We start from the raw sequence: 20,447 nt of genomic DNA on the forward strand, positions 1-20,447 counted from the left end.
GGGGAGGTAAAGAGGAAAGAAAGGCAGTTGCTGCCAGGCTGGGAATGGGTGTGGATGGAGGATCCCTGGACCATGGGAGGGGCTAAGAGTGCCCAAGGAGGAGGCTGACTATAGAAGGGAGATTCCACCCAGACCTCATATTGGGGAGAAGCCGAAGTGAGAGAGTGGAGAAGGAGACTGAGAGAGGAGAAAGAGAATGGAGAGAGAAAGGAAGGAAAAATTAGAATGGAGGATAAGAGAGATGAGGAGGAAGAGTTACAGGGAGGACCCTGGGAGAATCGAGACCCAGAGAGAGAAACCCTGTGGATTGATGCTTGGGATGATGAGACCGTGCCCCTGTTGGAAGGTTCGATGGGGCAGACCATTGGCGGAAGGAGCTAAATCTCAAGATCATGTTATGGGCACTCATTTAATGTTGAATGCACCAATAAATCTTTCACCTGTTTTGAAGCAACAAAAATCTACTGATTTCTTTGAATCAAACATGGAGCCAGAAACAGAACCCTCACATGAGTCTTTGTGTAAGAAAGTGTGGCATTATATAAAGAAGTAATTGTGGTACCTGTATTTAAACACAGAAGAAATATATTTACATCTACTGTTTGAATGATACCATTCATACCTAAGAACATGCTTTCCCCCTCATCTTTATTATCTGTGGGCCAATAAAAATCCTGTTAAGGTAGAGAAATAGAAGAGAGGGATGTGGTGGTGCTGCTGCGGGTTAAACCACAGAAGCCTCTGTGCTGCAAGATCAGAAGACCAGCAGTCAAAAAATCGAATCCACACAACGGAGTGAGCTCCCGTCGCTTCTCCCAGCTGCCGCCAACCTAGCACGTAAAAATGCCAGTAGATAAATAGGTACCACCTCAGTGGGAAGATAACGGTTCCGTGTCTAAGTCACACTGGCCATGTGACCATGGAAACTGTCTTCGGACAAACGCTGGCTCTATGGCTTGGAAACGGGGATGAGCACCGCCCCTTAGAGTCGAACACGACTGGACTAAATGTCAAGGGCAACCTTTATCTAAGAAGAAGGGGCAAGAGGTTATTTTAGTGAACGTCACAGTAGGATTTGAATTCTGAATCCTGTGGTCAAAATCAACATTTTACCAATCGCCACTTGAAAAAAATGAATTAGTTGGATTAGGACTCCCAGAACCTCCCAGAGGCCAACTTTCCAAGCTCTCGTGCAACGAAACCGCGGGCACTTCAAAGGCACAGCTATATAAAGAGTTTTTACAGCCCGAGCTTCTTCTGCCCATGCCCTCTAGAGGTCGCCCGGGAGCTCTGGGGCGCCTCTCCCGCCTTTCCCACACCCACGCCCTCTGTGAGGTGGCGGCCGAGACTCCGCCCCTCACCTGTCCCCTCACCTGCCCTCCTATCCTGTCCCTTGAGAGGAACCGGGAGGGGCGGGGCCAGCGACCACAACAACACCTGGACCGACGTTTCCCTTTGACTTGGCCGAGCGGCGGGCAAATCAGCCGGGGGAGCGCGCGCTGCCTTCTCTTCGGGCACGCGCTGGGCGGCAGGGAGCGACCGAGGGAGCTGCTTGGTGACTCTGGACCGGGTCGAGCGCCGTTGCCCTGCCTGGCTTTCTCTCCCCACCCATGCCTGCGCCGGCTCCGGCTCCCGCTCCCCAGCGGGGGCAGCCGGGCGCTGAGAACGCTCCGGGTCCCGGCCGGATGGAGCCGAAGGAAGACGAGCCCCCGCGGTCCGCCTGGGCGCCGAAGCCCCTCTTCTCCCTTTTGGCGCGCGAAGCCGGCTCCTACGGGGCTCGGGCGCTGCTGTGCCTCGCTCCGGTCTACCTGGCCGGGTACTTGGGGCTCAGCACCAGCTGGGTCCTGATCGCTCTGCTCTTCTGGATGTGGTGGCGGAGGAACCGGCGGGCGAAGCGCTCTCGCTTGCTGGCCGCCTTCGGGCTGGCGGAGGACGAGAAGCGAGCCATCAGCCAGGGGATCGCCTTGCAGCAGCTGCCGGCCTGGGTAAGTAAGTGGCCGCCGAGGAGGCGCCGTTCAGGTCCGCTCAGAGCTTCTCGGCTCACTTGAAGGCACTGGGTCATACGAGGGAATCCCTAGAAAATTTCCTGTGCCGCGATCCTATCCTAACGTGCGAGTCTGCCCTCATTCAAGGCTTGCTGTTTTGCAAGTGTTTCTTTTCTGAAATCAAACCACTGTCTTCTGTTCCTGACTAGAGCACAGGGAGAAGCAGAATGATTTGGACTACAACTCCCAGAATCCCCTTGCCAGTGGACGGGGGAGTCTGGGAACTGTAATTCCAAAACACCAAACTTTCTCAGGCTCTTTGAAGTCATGTCTGTGGCTGTCTGACTGCCTAAGACTCAGGTACTGGTAGGTGAAATATCTGCATAGTGATTTCTGTGGGTAAATTCCCCAGCATACAGGGACCCAGATTGTAAAAGGGGGGGGGGCTTCATCCGATGTGGCCAGTATGAGTGCTTTGTCAAGGGCTGTGCCAGCTGGGCAGGGTGAGCAAAATCTGTGAGGTTAATAGGTGTTCCTCAATGTCTTTTGGATTTCAGAGGATCAAAGTTTGAGTACTGTACCTTGATTTTGTGGGTCACTAAATATAAATATTTGATGTATAGGAAATCTGACCCTTCAAAATGTATTGTGACTGCAGTTCACTTATTGGTGTATTTTGGACTTTTGGTGCTGTAGAGGGTTAAGAACTGTTTTTCCTCCTCTATAGAAAAGTAGTTCATCTTGTAAAAACTGGAGGTGTTGTCAGTTATAATTGCCAACATTACTACAGCTGGAATGCCATGTTGTCATAGGAGAATATTCAAAAGACAAATGTTACCTGTTCCCTTTTTAAATTACACAGGGAGGATCCATTGACAGTCTTGAGATGACGGAGGTGAAGGCATTCCTGTACATAGAGGTCTGTGACAATGGATTGTGTCAGTTAGGGCCCATTTAGAACCAGGCTTGCCAAAAATTAATGGGTCTTCTGAAGTTTTAGTGCTTTCCTGCTGTAGATGTGGCCTTCATTCTTGGAACCAATTAAAAACAAACCCTTGAACCTTCCCCTCCAGTCATCTGGATAGCTTTAGTTCCTGGACTGAAACTGTCACAAAATTCCTATATTTTATTGTGCCACTGTGTTGTATGCAATATATGGGCAACTGTAAAACCTTGATCCAGGTAATATACCTACTGTGTGTGCCAGAAAAGGCTTTAAGAGGCAGAATGGTCTGGTTCAACACTGTGCAAACTTCAAGCTTGTACGAGTTATATATATTAGTGATAAATTTACCACTCAACGCAAAGTTGCAATTGGGGACAGAAATTTTGTATCCCAGGACCGATACGCATTGTGATGACTTACATATATAGGTATGAACCAAATCTGCTTTTAAGTTTTTACAGGGATTCTTTTTTAAAAAAATCTCTAAAACTGAGAGCTGCACAGAGATTCGATAAAAGGTAACCAATTAAAACTCCAGTTTTCCAGATGAGGAATACTGAGGTTGAAAATCGAAACAGAAGAGGCATGTAGCTTTGCAGTGAGGTGGTGATCCCTCCAGGGATGCATCTTCAGTACTGCTATGTTTGTCAGTTGCAGCTGGTGCGCATTGGGTGTGGCAGAGAAAGATAGCTAACGGAATGGAAACAGATGTCAACAGTTGGTGGGTCTAACAAAGGTTTGGTTTGGTATTTCCCCTGCCTTGTTATGCCATGGTGGCACAACCCCTTTACATTTAATATCTATCTTAATAGAAGTCAGTTCTATTCATTTGGTAGGCTTCTGCGCTATTTTAGTTTTATTTTGCCCTGAGGGAAAGGGTCGCCTCTACCATACTTTCAAGCTTTCAAGTGGGGAGGTATGCCCTACCTCCCCTTAATGGGAAAGCTTCCACTAGTGCAGGGGTGGGCAATTAATTTCTATGGGGGGGGCACATGAAAAATCTGAACTGTGTTCGGGGGCCAAACCAAATTGATTTAAAAATAAAAAGAAACAATGATGTTATGATTGTTTTTATTTTAAACTTGTTAATCATCACAAATACTAAAGAGGTTTTTTTGCGGTATGTTAAAGATAAGCAATTGATCAAGTTTAGACAAAAAGCTATAAATGGTTTTGATGTTCAAAACTGTCCGCGGGCCGGACAGGAACGGCTTGCGGGCCATATGTGGCCCTCGAGCCGCACTTTGCCCTGGTCTGCACTAGTGGCTGCAGTGTGAAAGAAGTTGAAGGATAATCTTAGTGCTTAGAAGTAAGCATCAGTTCTAACTGCAAAGTTCTCATTGTCACATCTGTTTTGGCTCTCAGAGAGGGCGAGTGACTAGCACAAGCAGGGCTGGACCAAGACATTCTGTCATTCGAGGCAGGCCATCAACCTTCACCTGAGACACCAGCCTACAAAAGCTCCATGGCCACTTTGATCCACAGTGCCATTCTTTGAAGAAGTCTCCATTTGTAGAGCAGGGCATTGGAAGAGTGGGGCGAGATAATCCTATGTGACCCTAGAAGTGATGCCAGAGGCTTAAAGCTAAGTGGTCAGTGTTAAACTTTCATCAGTATTTTTCACCTTTCCCGCCAAGTGGTGGACATCTTGGGCAAAACCACTGAAAGCTTCATGAAATGTGGACTCCAGCCTTTTCTGTCTTGGTGGTAGGTAGGAAATACAGTGGTGCATTGCTAGACAGTTACCCTGCATGACAATTTTTTCACTAGACATTGACTTTTTGCGATTGCTATAGCGATTCGCAAACCAGTGGTTCCTATGGGGGAATTTCACTGACTGGACAGTGTTTGGTCCCTGCCTTACAAACTAATTTTTGCTAGACAACGATTTTGACAGCTCCCTCCGCACTCACAAAACAGGTGTTTTCGGGACCTAAGCTTCGCAAGATAGCTATTTAAACAGCTGATCGGCGGCTTGCAAAGTGGCTTTCCTATGGCCAATCTTCACTAGACAACGATGATTCTTCCCCATTGGAACACATTAAACAGATTTCAATGCATTCCAATAAGGAAATGCTTTTCACTAGACAGTGATTTAGCTAAACAGCGATTTCAGTGGAACAGATTAACATCGTCTAGCGAGGCATCACTGTAATAGATGGATCTGTTGATCACTCACGGGCAGATCAGTGTGAGTGTGACTTGCTACCTGTTCTGATCTGCCAGCAAAAGCAAGAAGATATGGAAGCAATGCCACTGGGCATGAACCAGTCACGGCAAATTAAGTTTTGCTTCTTTGCAATTTTCTTTCTTCTATTTAAAATACTAGGAACCAGAACCCAATCTACTGTGATATCACAGTGATCCTTCAACCTGTTTCATTGTGGTTCACCTGTGGAGGTTTCAGGAGCACACCTAATGCCATATTTGTGGTTTTTCTTTTATTGAATCTGCTTCTCACCTTCCTCCCAGACCTAAGGTGGTTGTGTTTAGTCAGAAGCATTTTATTAATGGAATAATTCCTCTTTCCAGAGATGCTTACTCCCAAATAATGGAGTACAATAGCTGTGGCTGTTGGTCAGCATAGACATGCTATATAATTATTACATCTAATTGCTCCTTAAAGTCATTCACTTCAAAGTTCCTGGGTCATTTTGTGTTGAACAATAGGGATTTACATGGCTTTCTGCAGCTGTTCCAACCCAGTTATTTGGATGTTGTGACTTCCACTGCAGAGTAACAAAGGGTGCCAAAGTTTAGAGCATTTATTTTCACTGTACATTTTCCATGTACACCTCTGAATCTGAGGTGCTCCTGTAAAAGGCATACCACAGGGAAAATCAAAGATATGTTGACTAGAAGTTGTACTTGCAGATGTTGCTCATTGGCTGGCATAATAAAGGGAATGGCACTGGAAAAAGTGTCATTTGGGGATATACAAATATTATTAAAAATCACAGTGATTTATTGTGACTGAATATGAATCTCCAAAGCATGATAAAGAATATGTACTGTATTCTGTTTCAGATAGAGTGGCCCCTCCCTGCTATCCAGTCATTTAATGCCAGCAGCAGATCTAAAATCAGATTCTAGCTCCTGTTCATTACAGTGTGGGTTTTGTTTGTTTGTTTTTTGAGTGGTGGTAGGAGTTTAAGTGTGTGATTCATGGCGTATCTATTGTATATATGTAAATACTGTGAACCTCTTTGACGAGTGTAGTAAAAAAGGAAAATATAGATCTAAAATACTAAATCTTTATGCATTGGTTCCACACGTGTGTGTCTTCCTTTGCTCCTCTAAAAAAATCCTGGCCATTTTAATCTGTAATATTTATTGCTTATAATCTTTTTAGAATGATACTACCTGACATTGGAATGCAAAACAAACTTTATTTAGCATTGTACAATCTTTGTAACGTGCTACATTCAGCTCATTCTCAGCTTTTGCCCTCCTAATGCCATCCCTGCATTTCCTTGCTACTTGTCTGTACTCATCCTTGGCGGCCCTTCCTGTACATGCCTTTGGGGGGGGTTAGGTCCTCCTTGAGCTTTTTGTGAAGCCACACTGGCCTTTTTTGCCACCTCCCCCCTTTTTTTCTTGTTGGAGTTGTTTGGAGTTGTGCCTTTAGAATTTCTTTTTTTAGAAGCTCACACCCTTCTTGGACTCCTTTTCTTGCTAGGATCTCCTGCCATGGGACCTTACTTATCTTTGTTCTGAGATTATTAAAATTGGCTTTTTAAAATTTCAGCAGACATGTGTGGATACATTCTGCTTTCGTTTCCTTTGAAATCAAGAATTCTAGAAGGACATGGTCACTTTCGCCTAGAGTTCCCCATACTGCCACTTCGCCCACCAAGTAATCTCTGTGATTACAACTAAGGGCATTTTAGTGTTGGAAAAACATGATTGATGCACATTACAGTGGTGCCTCGCATCATGACGTGAATTCGTTCCAGCAAAATCACTGTAGAACGAAAATGTCATGATGTGATTTTTAAAAGCCCATAGAAACACATTAAAACCAGATTAATGCGTTCCTAGGGGCTTCAAACTCAACGTCCAGCGAAGATCCTTCATAGCGCGGCCATTTTTGCTGCCTGTGCAGCGAGGAATCCGTGCGAGAAAACAGCGGGCATTCATTTTGTTTACTCAGCGGCCATTTTGAACCCGCCGATCACCTGTTAAAAAATCATTGCTTTGCGATGATCAGTTCCCGAAGCAGGGAACCGATCATCGCAAAGCGAAATTCCCCCATAGGGAACATTGTTTTGCGATCGTCGTGATGCGATTTTGTCATCAAACGGAGCGCCCGTCTTGCGGGGCACCACTGTATTTGGTCTCAGATATCAGACTTAACTTGTGGTTAAGAGCAATCACAAAACAAAGTAGGATAATTTGCAAAGTATATGAGGTGAGGAAAGCATCTGCTGTGTATTCAGATGCTTTAATCAGTTAAGGAACACTCTCTTCTAATGACAGATTATGCCCAGTTTATGCTCTCCAGAGATTCCACTTTCTCTTAGCCTTCTCATTTACAATATGGGAAAGAAAGTACAGTAATACTGTTCTTGCTTGCAAAACTATGAAACACTTTGAAGACTTGAAAGTGTCATATACCTGTTATTGCGTGCTGTTATGTGCTGTCAAGTTGCCCTTGATTTATAGCAAGCCCATGAATTAGCAGTCTTCAGAATGTCCTGTTCTCAATAGCCTTGTTCAGCTCTTGCAAACTCAAGCCTGTTGCTTCCTTTAGGGAATCAATCCAATTCATAGTGGGTCTTCCTCTTTTCCTGCTGCTAAGTAGGGTCATAGCTATTACCCTACCTTTATGTTGTTTAAATCAGTACAGTATGATAGTATGAAGTTTAATGAGAAATCTAATATAAAGTTGAGCAGCTCCATAGCTTGAGAATGTGCCTCTTTTCATCTCACTCCAGATCAAATGCATTTTTTTTGATACATGTCCAAACCAGTTTCCCCCTTGGAAAAAAAAATCAATTGACCCCTATTGATTTAGATATATGTTGACCATCATCTAGGTAGAAATAATTCTTGAATAGTTAATTATAGTATCTAAGAAGTGTATTAAAATGGGATACAGGATTCTGTTATATATTGAAGTAATGAGCGGTAATCTTATTGATTTTAAAACAGGGCATTCTATGGTATGAATAAATTCTGATTTGCTACATAGAGGTTTTGTCACAGGACAGAAAACACCTGGTCTCTGTGGTGTTCATCATTTTTTAAACTAAACATCAATAGTATTGTATCTCTGCCAGTTCACAAGCTGTGCAGTGAAATGATAGAATGGAATTTCAGTGAACTTGTTTATCTTGTCTAAACAGGGAAATGGAAAAATTAATAACAACTTGTAAAGACAAGGTTTGTCTGCATAGCAGTATACTAGGAATATATGATATGTGATTAGCATTAAAAGTAGTACTTTAAGTGGTCTCTCTGTAGTTCAAAGAAGAGATACAGCATGGTTCAGTGGAATGAAGCTTCCCTGTACTGGGTCAGATTATTGATTCATATAGCCGGGCATTGTCTAACCAGAAGCTATTCAGAGCTGTGGCTTAAACTCTGTGTAACTGAGGTTGCATGGAACATATTTAGGGTCACAGAGCTGTGTCCCTGTCTCTGAACAATAACTATAAGATGAAGTAGCAGCAGTATTTATTTATTATTTACTGTTTCTGTTATTTGTATACCACGCAATTTATTATTTACTATTTCTGTTATTTGTATACCAGGCAATTTAGTGCAAAACATTATTCTGGGTGGTTGACAATAATATATACCCCTCCCCCATCAAATCCCAAATAAACCCAGTCCAGTAAAACATCCCATAACAAACAGACCCATTGATGGCCAGCTAGTAAACCATGTTCACAATTACTACAGGGATAGAATCTCTCTAAAGACTTATTTGAGGAGCAAGTATTTAAGAGCTTCTTGAAGGCTGGGAGGGAGAGGGCCTGACAAATCTCCACAGGAAGGCTGTTCCACAGATTTGGGGCCAATACTAAGAAGGCTCAACTCCTCGTGGAGGCCTTCTTTGCCTTCCTCTGCCACCCATAGAAGACTGACCTGAGTGGATTGGGTGGCATGGGCTGATGTTCTCCAGGGGAGGCATTCAGACAAATAACGTGGTCCCACCTTTTATTGGATTGGGTTTGAGGGCTTTGTATATGAAGACCAACATCTTGAACCTGGCTTGGAAAGGTGCAGGAAGCCAATACAGCTGAGCCAGCCGTGGGGAAATGTCATCAAACTTTGCCACCTCAGTGATTAGCCTGACCATCCCATTCTGCACCTGTTGCAGTCTCTGAGTCAGCTTCAAGGGGAGTCCTACACTCAGAGCACTGCCATAGTCAATCTTTGAGATCACCTGCTCCTGGACCAGTGACATCAAGGACCTACTGTTGGGATGGGGCATAACTGGGCAATGAGGTGAAGCTGATTGAAGGCTGACCTCACCACAGCCAATATTTGATATTTCCAGGAAAGGGCTGGGTCTAAGATCACCCCCCCCCAAGTTATTTACTTGATCCCTAAGAGGAAGAGTAACTCCACCTAATATAGGCATATAACCTTCCAATCTGTCTCGGGGGGCCCACAACCAACAGGATTTCTGTCATCCAGGTTCGGTTTCAACCCATGAGCCTTAGTCCATCCCAATATCAAGACTAGGCAGTGCTCCAGCACCTGGAAAGCATCTGCTGCAGAGGATGTAGAGGAGAGAAAGAATTGTGTGTCATCAGGCAACTGATGACAACATACTTCAAAACTCCAGATGACCTCTCCCAGTGGTCCTACATAGATGCTGAAAAGTCTTGGGGTCATGGACAACCCCCTCCAGGGAACCCCACAAGGGAGGGTCCATGGGGACACTAACTTCTCTTCAAGCTGAACTCTCTGGACATGTCCATCAAGAAAGGATCTGAATTCGTGGAGAGCCAGCCCTGTAGTTACTGTCTTGCATTTAGGTGGTTTGGAGGAGCTACGTTGTTTTTCACATCTTCTATGGTTAGATTTCTCACAAACAAAAGATTCATTTTTTTCTAGAGATGACTGACTCTTTGAACAGGTGACAATTGATATAAGCTTTATACTACATAATGTGCTCTCAGTGTAATCCTTGCAATTCATGTATTGTCTATATTTTTAACAGTCTGAATGTATTTAATAAGTAAAATAAAGTTACATTGTTACCAGAGTCTTAAAGTCTTAAACACTTTAAGCTACAGTCTTAATTCAATTCGCAAAGCCTCCATTCAAACCTTTGGCTTTGATTTGTTTGAGCCATCTGACTTACAAAACTGTATTCTTGGCGGTCATAACTTTGACTAGGTGTGCAAGTGAGTTGGCTGCATTGCCTTGTGACAAGCCTTACTTGCCGTTTCATAAAGATAAGGTGATGTTGTTTATGGACATTTCCTTCGTACTTAAGGTACTTTTGAGTTTTCATAGGAACCAGCCATTTAGTGTTAACCTACATTTTTTCCAGCACCCAACACATTCCTAGAAAAGACACTTCAAACACTGGATGTCAGGTGTGCTCTTACATTCTCCATTGATAGAACAAGTTATTTTAGGAAAACAAATAGACTGTTATCTAGGAAACAAAAACAGTAAACAAGTGTCATAGAGACTGTCGAAATGGGTAGTGAAAGCAATTTTATTGCCCTATAAGTTAGCCAAGCACCTCTTGGGTGGAATGGTGTATATGCTGAGCAGAGGGGTTAAAGCTGTGCAATGTTCCTGAGATCATCTGCACAGGTGCAGGAGTACCCATGTACGTGAATTTACAGATGACAACTCAAAGAACAGTTACAGGTATGTAACCTGTTCTTGTTGCATTTTAATTCTGTTGCTTTTAAATCATGTTGCAAGCTGCCTTGGATCCTCCCTCAGAGATTAGGAACATATAAAAAGTTTAACCAAAGAAGCATAAACACTAAGATTAGAATACTGTTAGTGTTTGTATTACATGCTGTGGAGAATTTGGGCTAAATGACAGAATGGCACGGTCAGGTGTGTGACCAGGGATGCAACCCAGCACCTCATTAATTCACTGCAGTTAGTCTCAGCAAATTTTATAAACCTTACGTGAGCACCAGTGAAACTCTAACCGATTTCCCCTTGTACTGAAAATAAGCTGATAATAATATAGTGCACTACAGCTTCTCATTAGTGTCCTGTTAGCCCTGTGATCTTAATTGCATCTTTTCTAGTAAATTACTTAGCAAAATGAGATCTTATGTTACTTTTGTTTGCCCTTGCTTGACAGGTTAACTTCCCTGATATTGAACGGGTGGAATGGCTGAATAAGGTAAGAGACTGGATGAATTTTATCCTTACAAATATATACATAGACCAGTGTTTAGGGAGGTGTGGAACTGGTAAAACCACTCCTTCAATATCTCATTTACAGTATCTTGAAAGCCGTCTTAGAGTCACGAGAAGTAGGTTCCAACTTGACAGCACAGAACACACACACAGTGCAAACATCAGGGCTTGATTCAGCATTTGTTGATTAAAATCCTTCAGTAGTTAAGAGAAGCTGTTAGTACTTGCCTTTCTAAGTGTTCCTCAGATACAGGGGTCTCCAAACTTTTCACACGGAGGGCCACATAATATATTTTCAAGGGCCAAAGGAACACATGCATATGAGTACACTCAGTCCCACCCACCCACATGCACTCCCATCCACGCACATGCACACCTGCTCATCTGCACACACTTCCACCCGCATGCACTACCATCTGCCCGCACACCCATCTACATGCACACACCTGCACGCACATACGCCCGCTCGCACTCACACCTGCATCATGGGCGGGCTGGCTGTGGCCTGTGGGCTGTACTTTGGAGACCCCTGCTCTAGAATATTGAAGTGTTGAGATCTTGTATTCTTCTTCAATTATCAGCAATACATTGTTTGAGTATAATGTTTTCTTGGGGTGCTTCCAAATTAATTTTTATTGTGTACTAACTGCAACATTCACCTAATTTTGTCAGGTGTCATCATTATCATCCTCACAAATTTGCAGTCCTCTTGGATTTTCATACTATATCTTCTTTCTTACCAACAAATATTAAGCAGGAAAGCCAGAATCAATGCACAAGGCCCTTTGATTGCTAGTGTTACAATCCCTCTGGCTGGAAGCACAGTTGCATAAAGTATCAACATCATATTGGCTTTGAGACAAATAGGTTGGGTTTCAAGTCTGAAAATAATTGTGCTCTGAAGATTTAAAATGTGTTCTTAGTATTGATTTTGTTTACCCTTTTAAATATAATACTTGTTTAATTCTTTTTAATATTTATATACTTTCTGTTTTAGCTTTAAATGTTGTCTTTTTAAAGATGCAAGCCACTATGGGTCCTTTTAAGGAGAAAGGCAGGGCAAAATATTTTGAATAAATAAAATAAATAAATTATTTGTCTTAAGACTTGCTAATTTTAAAATGTCATTAGGTGGTTTGGAGGAGCTACATTGTTTTTTTACATCTTCTGTGGTTAGATTTCTCACACTCAAAAGATTCGTTTTGTTTCTGGAGGCGACTGACTCTTTGAACAGGTGACAATTGATATAAGCTTTATACTACATAATGTGCTCTCCGTGTAATCCTTGCAATTAATGTATTGTCTATATTTTTAACAATCTGAATGTATTTAATAAATAAAATTAAGTTACATTGTTACCTTGGTCTTAAAGGCTTAAACACTTAAACTACAGTAGTGGCTTTCCATGCAATTCAGTTTTTAATCACTTCTTCTAAGTGTGTTCTTTTGTGTGTAGGTCCTTGAACAGGTCTGGCCCTACTTTGGAGCCATTATGGAAAAAACATTTAAGGAAGTCGTTGAACCAAAAATAAGAGCAAAGCATGTGCACCTGAAAACATGTACATTCACCAAAACCCACTTTGGAGAAAAGGTAAAGTTTTGACAAAGCTGCAAATGAACTTTTTAACTCGTTGATCATTGGGCCTGCTGCTTGTAGGCTCTGTAGAGCTATAGAACAGTGTGGTAGTTTGTACTAGAAACTGGTAAATGTAATGTGTATGGAATATGCTTGTGGAATTTTCCTCTTGCCCATGCCAAAAGGTTGTCTTGTTTACAGAGAGACTCAGTACAAGAAAAGGCCAAATTTGAGGAAGATATTCCTGCATTTTAGAAAATTATTTTCTTTACCTTTTTGCTGTGTATCATTTTTCTTACTAATGAACTAGATATTTCTGAACCTTATATTTGAGTATTCTTTGTTCAAAACCATAGACAGAGTCCCGTCTGTTTGCTGGTCCTCATTATAGCTAACCACACTGCCATGTGTCTCATTTGCTTCCAGTGCCCTAAAATCAAAGGTGTGAAGGCCTACACCAAAGAGGCTGGCAGAAGACAAGTGATCCTGGACTTGCAGATATGGTATACAGAACTGTATTTATTTATTTATTTATTTATTTATTTGTTTGTTTGTTTGTTTGTTTGTTTATTTATTTGTTTATTTGTTTATTTATTTATTTATTTATTTATTTATTTATTTATTTATTTATTTATTTATTTATTTATTTATTTATTTATATCCCGCCCACCTGGTCTGGTCGACCACTCTGGGCGGCTTCCAATAAGGTGTATACGATAAAACATAAGGATTTTACAAACAGTCCTTAATACATACAATAAGAAATGAAAGAAAAAATAAAGAAAGAATTAAATATTGACAGGAGGGAAGGCCTGAACATACAATCATGTTTTTAGTTGACTCTTAAAACTGCCGATTTCTGTATTCTTACCTATATCTAAATTGTCTGATCAGGTATCTTAATTGTGCAGCAGAACATAAAAAACTTACTTTAATGAGCTGACTGTGGCATCTGATAGAATTTTTCCCCACCAAAAGCCTTTCTCAACTGGAAAGCATTGCAGTTGCAATGTGTAATGTTTTCATTCCTCTTTCTTCTCAAAGTGTATATGTTCGAACACTCTGGTAGTTGTTTGGAGAAATTTTCATTTTATTTTATTATGCTGTTTATTATGCGGTTTTAGTGTAATTTGTCTAGTACCTTTTATATTTTATTTGGATGTTGTAGATTACCCTTGTTATTATGTTATTGTTTATCTTGTTGGTAAACTGTCCAGAATGGCCTTAGCAGCCAGATGGGTGGTATAAAAATCAAACCACTCACTCACTCACTCACTCAATCAGTCAGTCAGTCAGTCAGTCAGTCAGTCAGTCAGTCAGTCAGTCAATGCGGAACTTGTTAGGAAGTAACTTCTATGGTTATTTATCTAACAAAAGCTGAAACTGTGAAATAGGCACCAATTCCCAAGTTAATGTGTGACACTTTATATATCTATTTAATAATTGCTTAAAAGGGAAGGGGTAGCTATAAATTTCTATGTAACACATGGCCCGTTACTTTCAAACTTGCTGCAGTCTCTCTGCAGCATCTACCCACAGGCAGGGAGAGGGATATTACTTGTCAGTAGCTTCTTCCACACATTTCTGCCCAATAGCTAGTGTGGCAAAACATGCCATTAGAAAAACGAGATTCTGCTGTTTATCTAATGTGAATATGGTGCATTTACACAAAGTCATTTGCAAATGACCTAGTAGCCACCCAGTATCAAATCTGTATATCTGAGGGGAGATACGTATTTAAAAATTAAAGAGTGGCATAGTGCTGCTGTACCATAAAACTGTAATCATTTTGAAGATGGAATTTTAAAAAACCATCAATGCATAAATATATGTTTTACAATATACTGTGGTATACACCTAACATAATAATACAAAAAAGGACATGGTACTGTTCTGTGTTATAGTGAGTGCCATGTCTGTAAAAATGTTTAAAAGCTGGGAGAGAAAAATGTGTTGATGACAAAAGATTGTTTAAGAAGACAAATCAGGATAAGAAATAAGAGGCCAGTTGAAAGGATATAGCAAATAGATGCTGAGCTTCTGATGTTCCTAGTCAAGGCAGCCACATCCCACCACTAGAATATGAGATGAGGTACATGGTACACACACACAGCTGAAATGAGAGTACTTCTGAATACTGTATTGCAGTTCTGTAACAGATGCTGCCATCATCAAAGTGTGTGCTGCTTATATACCTCCCCATAGTGCTTAAAGGTCTCTCTGGGTAGTTTACAATTATACGGGCTACACATTACTCTCTCCCTGTGAGCTGGGCACTCATTTCACTGACCTCGGAAGGCTGTAAGGCTGAATGAATTTAGAGCTAGCTGCCAGAATTTGTTGGAATCGAACGCTAACCATCAGCAGAGTTTTGACTTTAATACTACAGTTTAACCACTGTACCATGAGGCCCATCACAACCGCAACAACAACAGCTGATTCAATGATCACAAACTTGGATCCCCAGAAGTTCTTGGGGACTCAAACTCCCAGACGCCTTCCCACTAACTGTGCTGGCCAGGGTTTCTTTGAGTTGTAGTGCAAGAACATTTGAGGACCCAAAGCTGGGAACCACTACCTTAGTTGATTTAAGGTAGTTTTGCCCTTACTAGATTTTGGTGTCTGTGCTCATATCTGTCAGAGATTGGAAAAGTTACTGTTTGCAGTAAAATTCTCAGAATTCCCACAGCCGATAGGAAAACTAGATTTTCCAAGTCCTGCTTTGTTTGTTTATTTGCTTGTTTTTTTCGTCCTATTATATTCTACCTTCTCCCCACAGGAGATCCAAGGCAGCTCACAGTCAGATAAAACAACATAGTAAACACAGTTAAAAACAATGTAAAATATAATACTAAAAAAAACCCAATTAAACTGATAATTGATTTTAAAAGGCATTGTTTAAAAACATTTATAGAGAATCTAGTAAGGGTGCAGATTCAAGTAAAGCCACTTTGATCAAGTGTTGCATGATTGCTGGGTTGTTGAAACCAGCTCTTTGCAATGTGTACTGTTGAAATGCTTCAGGAAGATGGGGTGGTTGATGCTGGGTGAGAAATGGAGCAGTACCAGTCAGGTATTTGTCCCCTGGCAATGCTTGCAAAAATAAGGTGGTGCTGTTCTCTGAGATCGAGTTTGAGTGCAGAAGTCAGTTCCCATTACTAATAAGTCAGTCTCGCTTCTCTAGTATCCACAGTGCCTCTGGATGACTCACAGAGGATGCTGCCTTGAGGTTACCTGCTTCATAAGTAAGGAATAGTTTCAGCAAGGTGAGGATCCAAGTGGACAGAAAAACCAGCTCGTCCAGTTAGGCACCTTGGGGAATGCAGCCTTGGGAGCCAAGTGCCAAACTCTTCCTCCAGTTTAGGGGAAAGCTGGGAGTGGCTGGAGTCTTCAGTTGACACTGGTAATGTGGCCAATGCCCAGCTGGTTTCAGTATCGAGGAATCTAACCACCCGACCCCAACTGATTTAAATATAGGGAAATGCATGCTATTGAGGAAGTGCTGATGGTTGGGAAGAGGCTGATAGCTTCTGGTGCTCTGATGACTCTTTGTGAGGTGGTGTTGGGAGTCTCCAAGGGTGGAAGCTGCTGTCTTGGGGGAAGTCAGGGGGCAAGAAACAGATGAGGCAGAAAGGCTTAGCAATTAAAAAGTAATGAAAGTTACTGTATTTTTCCATGTATAAGACCCGCCCCCACTTTCCTAACCCAAAATTTCTTTCTTCGCAAGAAAGTGCTTTCCCCCTCCACTATCTTTGCAAAAAGCTGCTTTCCCCCTCCACGTTTTGCAAAGAAAATGGAGGGGAAAAGTGATTCCTGCTTTCCCCCTACATTTTCGTTACAAACCTTTTGTAATTAAAATGTAGGGGGGAAAGCATACCTCCATTTTCTTTGCAAAACGTGGAAGGGGAAAGCAGGGATCAAAGCGCTTTGATTCCTCCCCCCTCCTTACTTCCATGTATAAAACGATCCTCAATTTTTCCTTTAATTATTTTAGGAAAATGTGTTGTTTTATACACAGAAAAACATGGTATTCCCCTGCAAAGACACATTCTCCCACCCCCCACCATGACTTTTCTGTGGCTTCACTGTTATTTTGCAAATCAACCTCATGCTTTCTCCGAATGATTAATTACCAAATAAAAACAAGCTAGTTTGTAGCTTCCCTGAAGCTGTGGAAATGCTGCAGTAGGAAAACCAAACATCAAGGATTCTCTTCTTGTCCTTATGAAGCTGATTTGTGTCCATTTCTGTTTAGAGTCTCCTCCGGAAAAGGAGAATCTCTCTTCCTCAGTCTCGAGAATTTTCCACGCCAGTTGTTTTCATTGATCTGCTGTTGTTTCGGTAGCTTTTTTTTGTCTGTTAGTTGAAAGGGCTTCTTCAGTGCTTCCTGTCAACTCACTAGAGACCACATAGAGAATGTGATGATGTCGTGGAACTAGGAAATCATTCAAGTTTGTTTACCTGTCACATTACTCAGGGCAGGAATGGTCAGTGGTGGCACTTCAGCTACTGTTTGCCTACAACTCCCATCAACCCTATCCAGAGTCAATAGTATGGACCTCTGAGAATTCCAAACCAAAAACATCTGGAAGATCACATTTTGCCCACTCCCCAGAGGCTTCAGCCTTCTTGACCTGTGTTTGACTGACAGAGGTGGAAAAGAACACGCCCCCCCCCACCCTGCTTCACAAACGCTTGCTATTATCTTGTTGTGCCACACTGGAGATTGCACTGCTTACTAGCATTTCAAGCCAGGATGTTTTCATCCTTGCAACAGCTCTGTTGCACATAGCTATACAAGACTGCCTCGGGTAGAATATAGATCTGCATTCCATGTCTATCCAACGGTGTGTTTCGAGCTTGGTAAGACTGAAAATATGTGGCATAGCTGCACTCCGCAGCTTGGTAAGAGTGAAAATACGGGGCATAGTTATCTTAGCAAAGTATCATTTCTTCTTTCTACCCCTCGTGGGAATTGCTGAAAAATAGCACTCAAAGGCTACAGTTGCAGGTAGAAAAATGCCCAAGTAACATGACAAATCATCATCATTACCATTCTGGCTCATCGCTTGTAGGCTCTTCCATTTCCAGAGTAATATATAAAGACCCTTAGCTGTTTATTATATTTCTTTTCTGTTTAGAAGTGATTTAGTTTAATCTAAGCAACTTTTATATGGTATTGAAAATTAACACTTGAATGTATTTACACTGGAACGTGCTGCTGTGTTAGTCTGACTAGTTGCTTCATTGCTGTAATGCCCTATTAAAATAAGTGCATATAAAAATGCATATGTGTAACATACACAACATTACACTAGTTGTCATGTAACCATGTAAATTATTTCCTTGGTCTGTCTTTCACTCATGCAGTCTGACCATTGTGGCTAAGAGGCAACGGGTAAGACTGAAATTTCCTGAAAGTCTAGCAATGTTCAAGACATACTGACCTGCTCAATATGATTTATTCATTTTTTAGTTAAGTGTATAGCTCAGTTTTTCTCCAGTGATCTTCAGGAGTGTACATGCTTTTGTCCTCCTTGATTTTTTCTCTCACAATAAATGTGTGCTGGGTTTGGTTGAAGGAGAGTGACTGTGCTAAGGTCACCCAGTGAATTTTATGGCTCGCTGGGATTTATCATAGAATCATAGAATAATTGAGTTGGAAGGGCCCTATAAGACCATCGGGTCCAGCCCCCTGCTTAGTACACTTGAGCCTGGGTCTCCCAAGGTTGACCAAATATTCTAACACTGGATCTTTCTGGAATTTATTTCGTAAAAAGTGTTTAAGCTCAGTTTAGGGGAGACAACAACAATAGAAAATTACATGAAAACTATATCATACTTTGACAAAACACTACTAGTTCTTTTCCCTTCTGTGTGTTCGTGTGCACGAGCACATGCATGTCTGTGTAGCCAACAAGCTTCACTTGAGAGGATGCAGGCATTTCTTCCTGCCAAATGGATATGCCTTGCAGTCCTTCCAAACTACTTAGAAATCAAGGTCCTTGTGAGTGTCGGTCACCTGATAATCAAAGGCATTTAAATGCTCCAGAGGTGACTTATACCTGTGCTCACCAGATGAGGATATATGAGTGAGCCATGATGAATTTAATAGCATATGCCTGGTGCTGTGACACAGGAAGTAGTTTGAGAAATAGGGCTCCAATTAAATCTGTGAGCAGGTATTCGTTCACAGTCATGCTCCCTGTGACCAGCAAGATAATGTGAAACCTTTCTGTCCATAATTATGATTATATACCATCAAGTCAATTCTGACCTATGGCAACTCTTTCCTGGGCTTTCTAGGTAGAGAGAACTTGGAAGTCGCTTACCGCTAGAAATTCACCAAGGCAATAAACTGAGGAAAATGTATTTTTAGCAGGTTAGCAGCAAACAGGCGCTTGGCAACACCTGGCAAAGTTACCCTGCTTTTTTCCTCTGGTATTCTGCCATGTGTGTGGATGATTCCACTGTTGCCATGGGCATATTTGGGTATGATCATCATGCTACATGATGGGAACGGTTGTGCCCTGCTCCCCCCCCCCCCCCCCGTATTTTTATTTTTAAAAAGGTGCTTAGGCACATCTTTGGATGTGCAATTTTAAGTAAAGGTTTTAAAAAACAATTGGTCCTCCACATACGTTTTTTTCTGGAGAGTGTAGTTCGATTTCACACAGCTGTTTTTAAGCAATGTAAGCTCTTAAGGAAACAGGAACTTCTAAATCTGAATTTAGACATCAGTTTTTCATTAGCAAGTGCTATCTTGACCACCTCTCTGAGTTTTATGGGCCGTTCTGATTCTAAATCCACTGGAAAGTTTGTAGATTCCTTGACTGATGTTACTAGCGATACTAATAATGATATTTGCTAAAGGCTATGACGGTTGCCCTATTGTGAATCAGGGCTCCTTTTCCAGCTTTCTTTCAGTGGTGAACACAAAATCAGAATGGTTCTTCATTGTAGATGTCCTTTTGCATTGCTATTGATATCGTATCAAATGAAGAAGGGAATAGTCACATTGACAGTATATAGCTATTTTCAGTGAACCTGCAGTGAGATTTCCTGGATTAAAAGTGTGCTGGGATGCATGTTTTAGGCATCTGTTGACCCATTTTATCATGGATGCTGGTCTTTCATCTGGTCAAAAAGTGAACAATGAAATTAAGAGATGGTAAGAAAATCAACCCTGAGTGCTCACTGGAAGGACATATCCTGAAGCTGAGGCTCCAGTACTTTGGCCATCTCATGAGAAGAGAAAAGGCCCTGATGTTGGGAAAGTGTGAAGGCAAGAGGAGAAGGGGACAACAGAGGACGAGATGGCTGGACAGTGTCATTGAAGCTACCAACATGAATTTAACCAAACGCTGGAAGGCAGTGGAAGACAGGAGGGCCTGGCTTGCTCTGGTCCATGGTGTCACGAAAAGCTGGACATGACTAAACAACAACAACAAGGTTAATCTGGGAGAAATACTCATTTGATTTCTGCCCATAAAAGAAGAAAATCATTTATTTGGACAATCTGTTATTTAAGGATGTTCTTGCTTCAAAATAAGATAAAGAACATTAGTTTTAAAAAGTGTGCTAT

At 41.8% G+C, this 20,447-nt stretch overlaps 1 protein-coding gene across 1 annotated transcript in view; it reads left to right on the forward strand.

Annotated features, from left to right (window-relative positions):
* The first annotated feature begins 1,380 nt into the window (after positions 1-1,380).
* Positions 1,381-20,447, forward strand: part of ESYT3 (extended synaptotagmin 3) — a 49,169-nt gene continuing 30,102 nt past the window's right edge. Inside the window, exons 1-4 of the mRNA XM_020779587.3 lie at positions 1,381-1,985; positions 11,228-11,269; positions 12,743-12,877; positions 13,289-13,365. Coding sequence (XP_020635246.3) covers positions 1,611-1,985; positions 11,228-11,269; positions 12,743-12,877; positions 13,289-13,365 — 629 coding nt within the window. The 5' untranslated portion in view covers positions 1,381-1,610. The remainder of the gene's footprint in view (positions 1,986-11,227; positions 11,270-12,742; positions 12,878-13,288; positions 13,366-20,447) is intronic.

The sequence above is a fragment of the Pogona vitticeps genome, chromosome 1 (genome assembly GCF_051106095.1).
Source record: "Pogona vitticeps strain Pit_001003342236 chromosome 1, PviZW2.1, whole genome shotgun sequence".
Lineage (NCBI taxonomy): Eukaryota > Metazoa > Chordata > Lepidosauria > Squamata > Agamidae > Pogona > Pogona vitticeps.